The 12,946-nt window shown below is 39.2% G+C and overlaps 1 protein-coding gene across 2 annotated transcripts in view; it reads right to left on the reverse strand.

Moving 5' to 3' along the window:
- Positions 1-12,711, reverse strand: part of sft2d1 (SFT2 domain containing 1) — a 103,202-nt gene extending 90,491 nt beyond the window's left edge. The window contains exon 1 of one of the 2 annotated variants that reach the window (XM_067989091.1): positions 12,527-12,711. In XM_067989091.1, coding sequence (XP_067845192.1) covers positions 12,527-12,589 — 63 coding nt within the window. In that variant the 5' untranslated portion in view covers positions 12,590-12,711. The remainder of the gene's footprint in view (positions 1-12,526) is intronic. The other variant, XM_067989090.1, reaches the window with a different exon arrangement.
- Positions 12,712-12,946: the final 235 nt, after the last annotated feature.

Genomic DNA, 12,946 nt, shown 5'->3' on the forward strand with positions numbered 1-12,946 from the left:
AACAGTAGTTATTCTGTTGGACAGAGTATTAATCAAGAAATAAGAGGCGCTTGTAACAATAATCGTGGGGGACTTTAATCTTCATATAGATTAGGCAAATCAAATTGACAAAAAAGTAGTTTGGAGGACGAGTTCATGGAATGCATTCGAGACAGTTTCCTAAAACAATACAGTGGAACCAACCAGGGAACAGGCTATTCTAGATCTTGTCTTGTGTAATAAGACAGGGTTAATTAGTAATCTCATAGTAAGGGATGCCCTGGGGCAGAGTAATAATAATATGATAGAATTTCACATTGAGTTCGAGAGTGATGTACTTAAACTTAAACAAAGCCAATTACACAGGTATGAAGGGTGAGTTGGCTAAGGTTGATTGGGAAATTTGTTTAAAAGATATGACTCCACAAACATACATTCCATTGAGGAATAAAATCGGCACAGGAAAAGTGATCCATCCGTGGCTAACTGTAGAAGTTAAGGATAGTATTAGATTAAAAGAAGAGGCTTATAATGTTGCCAAGAAATGTAGCAAGCCTGAGGATTGGGAGAGTTTTAGAAACCAGTAAAGGATGGCAAAAAATTAATAAAGAGGGAGAAAATAGAAAGAGAGAGTAAACTAGCAAGTATGAAAACAGATTGTAAGAGCTTCTACAAGTATGTAAAAAGGAAGAGAGTAGCAAAAGTAAACATGGGTCCCTTAGAAGCTGAGACAGGAGAAATTATAATGGGGAATAGGAAATGGTAGAGATGTTAAACAAATATTTTGTATCTGTCTTCACAGTAGAAGACACAAAAAACATACCAGAAATAGTGGGGAACCAAGGGTCTAATGAGAGTGAAGAACTTAAAGTAACTAATATTAGTAAAGCTTGTCCATTTCAGTGTAAGTACGCTTTTAACAGTGTGGTAAGTCTTAATTACAGCCAAACAACCTCTCTGGCACTGAAAATGAACTTTTACAAGTGTGGAGTCTCATTCCTTCAGCTTTTAATTACTGTTGGAGATTTAAAATAACTAACTTTTAAAACAACTTTTTATTTGTCTCTTTAGTCTCTCTTAATCCAATCTTTCTTTCCTGCTCTATTTCGCTTTCTGTATCTCATTTGACATTGAATCCACCATTCTAACTTACACTTCCTAGTTCGGACTGCGCTGCTCATTAACAATTCTTCTATCTGATTAGTTAAGGGGATACCAGCTGCTTGCCCTGTTCACAGGTCCCAGATGCCTTGTAGAGGTGCTGCACTGTTTGGCTCTTTAATTTATAGTAATTTGCCGTGCAAAACCCCATAGAAAGTCTATGGGTAAGTGCATGTCTAACGAATGGCACCGCTCACTGCAAAATCCAGCCCATCATGTCCACTTGAACTGAACAAAAGCACCATGGAATACAATTATAGATTTTATCCTTGCAAACTTGAGTTGTGTTCAGAGACAGAGTTTTGGGGCGAAGTACTCAAGGTTACAATTATGTCACTGTAAATAATACAATTGGGAGCAAATTTGAGGTGATGAATCAACATCACACCACAACAATAAAGCAATACAGCTTAAGTTTGATTTTTCCTAAGTGTACTGGTACTAATACAACAGCACAAATACTCAAGAATGTTCTGGTAGCATACTATTAAAATGTGAACCATTTATGCCACTGTGCTCAGAATAAGATGAAAATGAGATAAGATGAAAATCAGTAGCAATGGCATGATAAATCCAATTTTTAATGGTTCATTTAAAAAATGTATTTTTAGGAATGGCTCTGTGATCATCAATAATTTAAAAACACAAATTAAATTGTATCAAAAACAGCAATGGATTGTTCTCAGAAATAAATTTAATACAAATGTGACATTTTGACCATTAAGTATTTATGAATCTGAATACTGGATATATATTTTGAAATATATCAAATGCATTAATTGGTAATTTTCCTTGGATTTGTGATTTTCTGACCCTTTTCTGATAGTATTCTTCTCCCTTCCTATCCTGAAGGCCCTGACATATGCTGGGATACAACAAGTGCATAGATTTAAACTTAAAAGAGGGACAGTTTAAATTTAATGACTTGACATAGAGGGTGGTGAATATATGCAATGGACTAAAATGGACTTTTTGTACCAGCAAATTCAAGTCAGAGTTGGTTAAGTTCCTGGTTAAAAATTTGATAATTGAATGCAAAAGATATCGTGGGATATATTTCCTAGATAGTAGCCAGATGGACCAAAATGGACTTTTCTGATCCTGTACATTTCTCAGCTCCACTAGTGTTGGCAGCCTTCCATACCTTACTGACAGTGCCATTTTTGTTTATTACTATAGGCAGTGGGTGTTGGAAAGATATCTGATCATGGCAATGGGGGGGGGGGGGGGGGGTAAGAGAGAAGTGGGCATCACGGTGGAACCCAACTCTGTCCTCACCTGGCGTCCCCATTTATACTCTTTCCAGTATTGGGTCACTGGACAGTGATCAAGAATGTAAACTCTGACTGATTTTAACTATCTCTAACTTGGGAACTGATGCCAACAGTAGTATTCCAATGCTACGACCACCCCAGCCAAGATCAGCTAACTCAGCACAAACCGGAAATGGAACCTGGGACCTTCTTGGTCCTTGTACGTGAGCATCACATCATATGGTGCATTTATGCACGGTGCCAGAGAAACTTCTATTTTTCTGTTAGGCTGAACAAGCCTCAGTGCATTGACTCATACTGTCATCATAAGACCTGTGGTAACGAGTTAAAAAAAATAGCATTTGTGGGAAAAAAACAATGGTGCTACTGTTCAACAGCACAAGTTCACACATTTATGCAAATCTAGTATATCAGATCTGACTACCGTCAAAGCATTTCCTCAGTTTTACTCATTGGGAAGTATGAAAAGGCAGTGTGTCCAGCTTCAAAACAATAAACACTCCCCAACTTTTCACATTAATTACCTCATTTTTGGCCAGATATCCCCTTGTAGCAGCCAAATATGCTCTAACAAAGAAAAATACATGTACATGGCTGTGTTACTGGCATAGTACCACCTTCAGATATAGTTACTCTACTACTTGAAGCAGTAGATAACCAAGATTACAGCTGGTCCTGTTAGAGTGGTGCTGTCCAATACATTAGCTAGATATGGCTAATTGGGAATCCAGATAGATAACTGCATTTTTGGTGGATGTAAAAGATCCCACAGCACTTTTCGAATAAGAGCAGGGGAGTTCTCTCGGTGTCCTGGCCAACATTTAGCCCTCAACCAACACCCAAATCAGATAATCCAGTCATTTATTTCCTTGCTGTTTGTGGGATTTTGCTGTGTGCAAATTGACTGCCACGTTTCCTACACTAAAAAGCAGTGACTACACTTCAAAAATACTTCATTGGCTGTAAAGCGGTTTGGGATGTCCTGAGGTTGTAAAAGGCGCTATATAAATGCAAGTTCTTTCTTTAAAGAAAAAATGAGCAATAGACACTGTTGTTGGGCATGTGATCTCAATACTCATACGCACGGCACATGCATGTGTGATTTAACCTTTTTGTGCATCTCTCCAAGAGAAGGGTCTTTTGAAGACAAAGAAGGAGGTGACAAGGTGAAGTGGCTGAGAGGGGAGTTCTGAGGTGGGGAGAGCAGGGGCGAGGGTATAGTGGCTGAAGGAGCATCTGCCAATAGTGGAGGGGAGGGAATGAGAAATGAGAAAGATGGTGCTGGAGGAGGGGAGATTGCATGTTGGGACGTAGGGCTGTACTTTTGAACATAACCCAGCAATGGAGAACCTCTACTTTAAATTTAAAGCCTGACAATTTAAATTTTGATTGTGAATATTTCATAGAATATGCAAATCCAAACCGCCCATTGAGATAGCCTGATTTTAACATACTTATGTCTCTTACTCAGTATATAGAATCAGCTACCTCCTTTTTTTTAAAAAAGTTAAGAAACATACTTACTCAAACAGGTTAGAGACCTGATGTATGAATAAGATTGATTTATGGCTCGGTACTGAAGTGACAGCCTGTGTTTGGTAGTTTACTGCACAAATCTGACTAAGCAATGCCAACTATATGCATGTAATAGAAAACACTCTGATGGCAATGAGGGAGATAAAAATGGTCTTGGTTTGCCCTGCACAAGGACTTAAATGACAGAGCTTAATAAGCCGAATGATCTTCTCTTTTTCTGATGTTATCACCCTCAGGGACCACTTATTTGATCTTACAGACTGCAACATTAATAAATTGGCAATTTTGGGGAAAAGCATCATGGTGAATCAAGAAATAAATGGCTAACTTCACTTGACTGAAAAGAAAATACACAGCATTATTGCAGTAATGTGCACTCACATGCAAGTACTAACTCAGAATTACAAACCACCTCTTGACTATGCAATATGTCTGAGCCAGGTAATACGCAAGCTTGCATGGTGCGTCAATTACAGGATCCCTGGGTTGTCCACAAAAATAGTAAATTTTGAAGATGACCATATTAAGCGATCTGGTGAAGTTTTATGAAATACGTTCTACTGCAATCAAGTTGGCACATGAAAATTTTGTTTGTTTTTTCTAAAAAAAAATCAATGAAAGTATGATACTCCTACTGTGCCAACAATACATAGCACAAATATACACCAACACATTACAGAAGACTGTAGGTCAATTCTATGAACAACAGTTTGGATATTTGGTATGAAATTACTGTGTAAAAGACAAACTTAAGTATTTACATGTTTCTAGTATTCATTAAAATAAATTCATGTAACAGCTGTCGTTAAAAGGTACAACTAACTTTTTAATTTTCATAAATGTGCTGGATTCAAAAACTCAATGCAAAGTGGTTAAATTTGCAGATGATACTAAATTAAAGTGGAGTCGGAAGAGGAAGCTCAGAAATTACAGAATGAGTTGGGCAATATGTGTAAGTGGGCAAAACAATAGCAGATAAAATTTAATGCAGACAAGTGTAAAGTCCTGCACATAGGGAAAAAAAAATAGGCAACATGCTTACTCCATGAATGGTGTTGAAATAGCTATGGGTGAAGCTAACAGAGACTTAGGAGTCTTAGTTAAGGTTGAATCTATGCAGGGATCCTGTAATTGACTCGCCATGCGTAATACCCGCCTCAAACTTGCATAGTCAAGGGGTGGCTTTTAATTCTGAGTTAGTACTTGCATGTGAGTGCACATTACTGCAATAATGCTGTGTATTTTCTTTTCAGTCAAGTGCATTTAGCCATTTATTTATTGATTCACTATGATGCTTTCCCCCAAAATTGCCAATTTATTAATGTTGCAGTCCAACATATGCAAAGTAGATATAAGCAAAGCCAATAGAATGAACAGAATATGTTGGAGGAAGTAGTGATCAAACTTTGTAGTGGTCATATTAGATCCCACCTTGAATGCTGCATCCAGTTCTGGTTGCCAAGAAACAAGAGAGACATTCAAGGGCTTGAGGCAGTGCAGAAAAGAGCCACAAGGCTGTTCTCTACTGTCAGGGGCTGGCGTTATGAAGAAAAACTGGAGAAACTTGGGCTTTTCAGCACAAAAAGGTATCAGAGGTGATCTTATGAAGTTTCTAGATTGTTAAGGATATAGAAGTAATATAACCCAAAATATTAATTTTAATTAAACTGTGGTAGTATAACAAAGGGACACAGGTTCAAACTCGTAAAAAGTAAGAGTGTTATCAGTAAATTCTTACTCACACAAAGAGTGATCAATGCATGGAATAAAATAGTTACACAGAGTCCACAGCACAGAAACGGGCCATTCGGCCCAACTGGTCTATGCTGGTGTTTATGCTCCACACGAGCCTCCTCCCACCCCACTTTATCTAACCCTATCAGCATATCCTTCTATTCCTTTCTTCCTCATGCGCTTATCTAACTTCCCCTTAAATGCATCTCTGCTATTCGCCTCAACTACTCCATTTGGTAGCGAGTTCCACATTCTTACCACACTTTGGGTAAAGAAGTTACTCCTGAATTCCATACTGGATTTATTAGTGACTATCTTATATTTATGGCCTCTAGTTTTGGTCTGCCCCACATGTGGAAACATCTTCTCTACATTTACCCTATCGAACCCTTTCATTATCTTAAAGACCTCCATCAGGTCACCCCACAGTCTTCCCTTTTCTAGAGAAAAGAGCCCCAGCCTGCTCAGCCTTTCCTGAGAAGTATACCTTTCAGTTCTTGTGAATCTTTTTTGCACCTTCTTCAGCACCTGGAGACCGGAGCTGTTCACAGTACTCTAAGTGTGGTCTAACCAACGTGCGATACAAGTTTAACATGACTTCTCTGCTTTTCAATTTTATACCTCTAGAAATGAACTCCAATGCTTGTTTTTTTTTTAAATGACCTTATTAACCTGTGTTGCTACTTTTAGTGATTTGTGTATCTGTACCCCTAGACCCCTTTGCTCCTCTACCCCATTTAGACTCTTATTATCCAAGCAGTATGCAGCCTCCTTATTCTTCCAGCCAAAATGCACCACCTCACACTTATCTATATTGAAATTCATTTGCCAATTACATGCCCATTCTACAACTTTATTAATATCTTCTTGTATTTTGTCACAGTTTTCCTTTGTATTAACTGTACCCAAAATTTGGTGTCATCCGCAAATTTTGAAATTGTACTTCAGATTCCCGAATCCAAATTGTTGATGTAAACTGTGAACAACAGTGGTCCAAGCACCGATTCTTGTGGATCAGCACTTCCCACCTTTTGCCAGTCTGAGTAGCTACCCTAAACCCCTCTCTGTTTTCTGTTCTGTAGCCAACTTGCTGCTTGTCCCCTGACTCCACATGCTCTGACCTTAGTCATGAGTCTACTATGTGGTACCTTATTGAAGGCCATTTGAAAATCCAAATACATTACATCTACTGCATTACCCTTATCTATTCTGTTACTTTTTCAAAGAATTCAATAAGGTTGGTCAAGCATGACCTTCCCTTTTGAAATCCGTGCTGACTACACTATTATATTTTCGGTATCTAGATGTTTATCAATTACATCTTTAAGTAAAGATTCCTTTATCTGTCCTACTATCAACGTTAAGCTAACTGATCTTTAGTTCCTTGGACTTGTTCTAGCTCCCCTTTTAAACATAGAAATAAGATTAGCTGTCCATCAATCCTCTGCCACTATTTCCTTTTCTGATGAATTTTTATATATATGTAAAAGTGCCTCTGCTATCTCTTCCCCAACTTCTTTTAATGTGCACGCATGCAATCTCTCAATTTGATTAGTTTATCAATTATCTCCCCTCTTTCTATCTTAAATGTCTTTATATCTTTGTTGATTTCTTCATCCATTGTGAGGTCCACCTTGTTAATCTCCCTGCTAAATACTGAGGCAAAGTAACTATTCAATATTTCTGCCATTTCACGGTCATTACCTGTGAGTTTATCTTGTGCATCCCTTAGTGGCCCTATGCTGATATTTATTTTTGTAAACAATTTTACAACACCAAGTTATAGTCCAACGATTTTTATTTGAAATCTACATGCTTTCGGAGGCTTCCTCTTCCTCAGGTAAATATTTATTTTGTTATTTATGTGTCTGTGGAATACTTTACTATTTCTTTTTATATCCCATAACAATTTAATTTCATCGATCCTCTTTGCTTTCCTAATTGTAGTAAAGAAAGAAGAAAAACTCATTTATATAGCGCCTTTCATGACCTCAGGACATCCCAAAGCACTTTACAGCCAATGAAGTACTTTTGAAGTGTGGTCACTGTTGTAATGTATGAAAAGTGGAGGCAAAAACCCTGGAATCATTTAAGAAACAATTGGATGCTACGGTGTGGGGGTATCAGGATCTCTGTGCACGGATGAAGCAAGATGGGCCGAATAGCCGGCTTCATCTGTAATTATCTTCTGATCTGACCACCCTTTAGAACACTTGGTCAGTGGACTTGATTGAATCTCCATCTCACTCATCAGATGAAGCCTCAATCAAAAGGAACTCTCGCCAAGGAGTTACTCAGTCTATTTCACATCTTATTCTGCATATCATATGCACTTAAATCTATATATATGAGGAGTTTTACGTGTACACACACCTCAGTAAACATGTCCGTACAGAAAAATGTCACTTCTTGTACAAATTCCAAGAGTATTATTAGATAGATTGATGGAAGAGGCTTTGACAAACTGAATACAAAATACAAAAACAAACAGTGCTTAACTAGTCAGATTCAACCCATTTCCTTGATGTGGTTCTCTAGGCTTATTATTCACTTTTTAATTTCTTTACTACTCAATTTTCTACTTGATCAAACCATCCTACATTATCAACTTTTTCTGATCAATCCCCCTAAATTATTTTTTCACAGACTACCATTGCATCTCATTTTACCAAACTAGATTGAGACAAAGTGAAACTACTGGAACAAATACACATCCTAAATCAATAGATTTTTGTTAGGTAAGGGTATCAAGGGATATGGAGCAAAGGTGTGTAAATGGAGTAAAGGTACGTAAATGGAGTTGAGATACAGATCAGCCATGATCTAACAGAATGGCGGAACAGGCTTGAGGGGCTTAATGACCTACTCCTATTCCTATCTTCCGAAAGCCAACCTCAACAGATGATCTTAACAATTTAAATAACATTACTGTTTTCACTGTCATTCTAACCGCAACCATAAATAAAGCACACTCATATACATAGGGTATACTAAATAGTACACAATTCAATAAACCATAACCTGGTTAATTTTGACATCATAATGCAATAATGAGCAATGTTGCATATCTTGTCAAATATTACAATAAGAACTTCAACTACATCACCCAAGCCAGCAAATATTAAAGAATGGCAATTACAATTTAAACTAACTTCTGCTATATTAAAACAGATCCACAAAAGGAAGTTAACAGTAGAAAGAGCTGCATTACAGTTCCTAACATTTGAAACCCTCAGTCTCAAAACAGTCTAATAAAGCTAAAAAGGAGGGTTGCACTTACATTTAAGAAAATGCATACAAAATAATATATGGAAGGGATAAGACAGAGGGTGAAAAGACAATCTGCAAAAATTCTAGAGCTTATGTAATTTTCATTCATTGCAAGCTAGGAGTGCAGCACCATTAAATGGATTTGATTCTCACACTGCGAGGAAGCACGAAGGGTAAATTTGGATATAGAGTCATCAGCAGGATGATAGTATGTGCTTCCTTGCAACCAATTGAATAGCAGCGTTGACAGAAATTTTGAAGCAGGTTTCTCGCTTCCTCAGCCACAGAAGATATGTAGCCTGTTAGCAAGCTATACAGGGTATAAAAGTGTGTGTGTTGGGGGGGCGGGGGGAGAAGGGGAATTGATTTCATAAGGCTACTGTAAAAGAAAACTATATACATCATTCAATGCACACAAATGCTTTATTCCAGCTTGAGTCTCAGTCACCATGGCCAGTTCACTTTGGGTTGTGAGCTGAAAGCGTGAAACAGAGAAAAAAAAAATCACATTAGACCCGCTGCACCCAATCCTTCCACCAATCACCTATTTGCTCTCTGGTGGACTCGACTTTTCCGAAGTATTTAGTAAAACCCAAGAGTACACCACTTTCAGGTTTGCTAAGGATTGATAAAACTACAAAAAAAAACACCCACCTTCTGCAGACAGATAGAATCATAGAATCTTACAGCACAGGAGGCCGCCATATGGCCCATCGTGCCTGTGCTGGCTCTTTGAAAGAGCTGTCCAATTTAGTCTGCATACAGTTCTGGTGCCCTTATTTAAGGAAGGACATACTTGCATTGGAGGCAGTTCAGAGAAGGTTCACTAGGTTGATTCCAGGTATGGACGAGTTGTCTTATGAGGAAAGATTGAACAGGTTGGGTCTATGCTCATTGGAGTTTAGAAGAATGAGAGGAGATCTTATTGAAACATAGAAGATTCTGAGGGGACTCGATAGGGTAGATGCTGAGAGATGTTATCCCTCAAGGGGGAATCTAAAACTAGGGGGCATAATCTCAGAATAAGGGGTCGCCCGTTTAAGACGGAAATGAGGAGGAATGTCTTCTCCCAGAGGGTCGTGAATCTTTCAAATTCCTTACCCCAAAAAGCTGTGGAGGCTGAGTCATTGAATACATTAAAGGCCGAGTTAGACAAATTTTTGATCAGCAAGGGAGTCAAAGGATATGGGGAAAGGGCGGGAAAGTGGAGTTAAGGTAAAAATCAGATCAGCCATGATCTCATTAAATGGCGGAGCAGGCTCGAGGAGCTGAATGGCCTACTCCTGCTTCTATCTCTTATGGTCGCTTATAGTCCCACACCCCAGCTCTTTCCTCATAACCCTGCAATTTAGTCCTCTTCAAGTCCAATTGCCCTTTGAAAGTTCCTATGGAATCTGATTCCGCCACCCTTTCAGATAGACGGTTGTTAAGATCTGGAACACACTGTGTTGAAATCTCTCTTCTCATTTCCCCTCCAGTTCTATTGCCAATTATTTTAAATCTATGACCTCTGGTTACCGACTGACTTGCCAGAGGAAACAGTTTCTCCCTACTTGCTCTATTAAAACTCCTCATAATTTTGAATACGTCTATTAGGTCTCCCCTTAATCTTCTCTCCTCTGAGAACAATCCCAGCTTCTCCAATCTCTCCACGTAACTGAAGTCCCTTATCCCGAGTATCATCCTGGTAAACCTCCTCTGTACCCTCTCCAAGGCCTTGATATCATTCTAAAGCTTCCTTCAAAGCTTTGTGCATATGTATCCCCAGGTACCTCTGCTCTTTCACCCCCCTCAAAATAGTACCACTAGATTATACTACCTCTCCATATTGTTCCTCCCAAAGTGCATTACTTCACACTTATCTGCATTAAATTGCATCTGCCCATTTCACCAGTCTGTCTATGTCCTTCTGAAGTCTGCTACTATCCTCCTCACTATCTACTACATTGCCAAGTTTTGTATCATCCACAAACTTTCAAATTGTACTCCCTATACCCAAGTCCAGGTCATTTATATATAAGAAAAGCAATGGCCCTAATACCAAACCCTGGGGGACCCCGTCGCATACTTCTCTCCGGTCAGAAAAACATCCGTTCACCACTACTCTCTGCCTCCTATCCTTTAGCTAATTACATACCCAAGTTTCACCATCCCTTTAATCCCATGTGCTTCTGTTTTCCGAATAAGTCTGTTATGTGGTACTTTATCAAATGCCTTTTGAAAGTCCACATATCCATCTACTGCACTACCTTCATCAGCTCTCTCTGATACTTCATCAAAGAACTCAATCGGGTTAGTCAGACATGATTTGCTTTTAACAAATCCATGCTGGCTGTCCCTTATTAACCTATGCTTCTCCAAGTGAGAATTGATTTTGCCATTCGCCCCCTTGCTTCCCTCAGCAACCTCGGATGCATTCCATCTGGACCGGATAACTTGTTAACTTTGAGAGATGCCAACCTATTTAGCACCTCCTTTCTATCTATCTTTATCCTATCCAATATCTCTACTCCCACCTCCTCTACTGCAATGTTAACTTCATCCTCTTCTTTTGTAAAGACAGATGTAAAGTTCTTTCAGTACCTCAGTCATGTCCTCTGCCTCCACAAGATTTCCTTCTTTGTCCCTAATCGGCCCCACCATTCCTTTAACTAGCCTTTTACTTTTTATATGTTCATAAAACATTTTTGGGCTCCTTTTTATGTTACCCGCTAATCTTTTCTCATATCCTTTTTCAATTTCCCCCTTCACTCTCTGTATTCTGCCTGGTTTTCTATTGTATTCTGCACTGACATGTCTTAAACCTCCTTTTTTCTGTTTTATTTCAACCAGTTTCCTTTGTCATCCAGGGAGCTCCAGTTTTGGTTGCCCTATCTTGCCTCCTTAGGAGAATATGCTTGGTTTGCACCTGAACTACTTCCACCTTGAAGGCCTGCCATTGCTTATTTATTGTTTTCTTGGCCAATCTTTGTTTCCAGTCCACCTGTGCTAGGTCTCTTCTCAAATCACTGAAATCAGCTCTCTTCCAGTTAGGTATTTTCACCTTTGACTTTTCTTTGTCCCTTTCCATAACTACTTTAAACCTAATTATATAATGACCACTATTACCCAGATGTTTTCCAACTGAAACACACGCCTCTTGCCCTTCTTTAGAACTAGATCCAGCATTGCTTCCTTCCTCATTGGGCTAGAAACATACTGATTAAGGAAGTTCTCCTGTACACATTTTAGGAATTCTTCACCCTCCTTGCCCTTTATACTGTTCTAGGAAGATACAAAATAGAAACAGAAAATGCTGGAAATACACAGCATCTTCGTCAACACATGAAGAGAAGGAGAACGATTGTGTCTTTTCAAAAGCTGATGGCCCGCTGTATATTTCCAGCAATGTTCCCTTTCATTTCACATTTTCACCATTGGCAACAATATTTTTTCTTTTTATTTCTGCAATGATGTAGGGAGGGTGAGGGAACGTGGGTTTGCGGTGCTGCTACGTCGTCAGCTCCAAATGACACAAGCCCCAGCCTAGGCCGGACACTCACTGACTGTAAAAGCTGCAGCAGGGGTTTTACCTGTGCCGTCAGACCTTGCTCCTCGTCCTCTTGGCCGCTCAAAACTCTCCGTAGTTTCTCCATTGATTTTAACCAGAGGAAAAACGCCCAAAAATGAAACTTCCGCTAAACTGCCGATACGCGACCAGCCAAGCAGCACCCGGAAAACAGTGGTGTCACCACTATTACCATCCCCGTGCAGTTGTGTTCCTCGTCCAAACCCCGAACGGTATAGTATGTGACACTGAGGTGGTGGAGTGAACTTGTTTCCATGCAATGGTTACCATGGAAACTGGAGACCAAGCGCCGATATGACTCAGTTGTTTGATGGAAGCCAGAGCGCAGAGAGGGTGAAAAACAGAACTTCATTCTGAAGCTTTTCAGTAAAAGGTCTCAGTTAAACATAATTGGACCGAAATTCGCCCGAGGTTGCGCCACTGA

Source organism: Heptranchias perlo, chromosome 8 (assembly GCF_035084215.1).
Source record: "Heptranchias perlo isolate sHepPer1 chromosome 8, sHepPer1.hap1, whole genome shotgun sequence".
Classification (NCBI taxonomy): Eukaryota; Metazoa; Chordata; class Chondrichthyes; order Hexanchiformes; family Hexanchidae; genus Heptranchias; species Heptranchias perlo.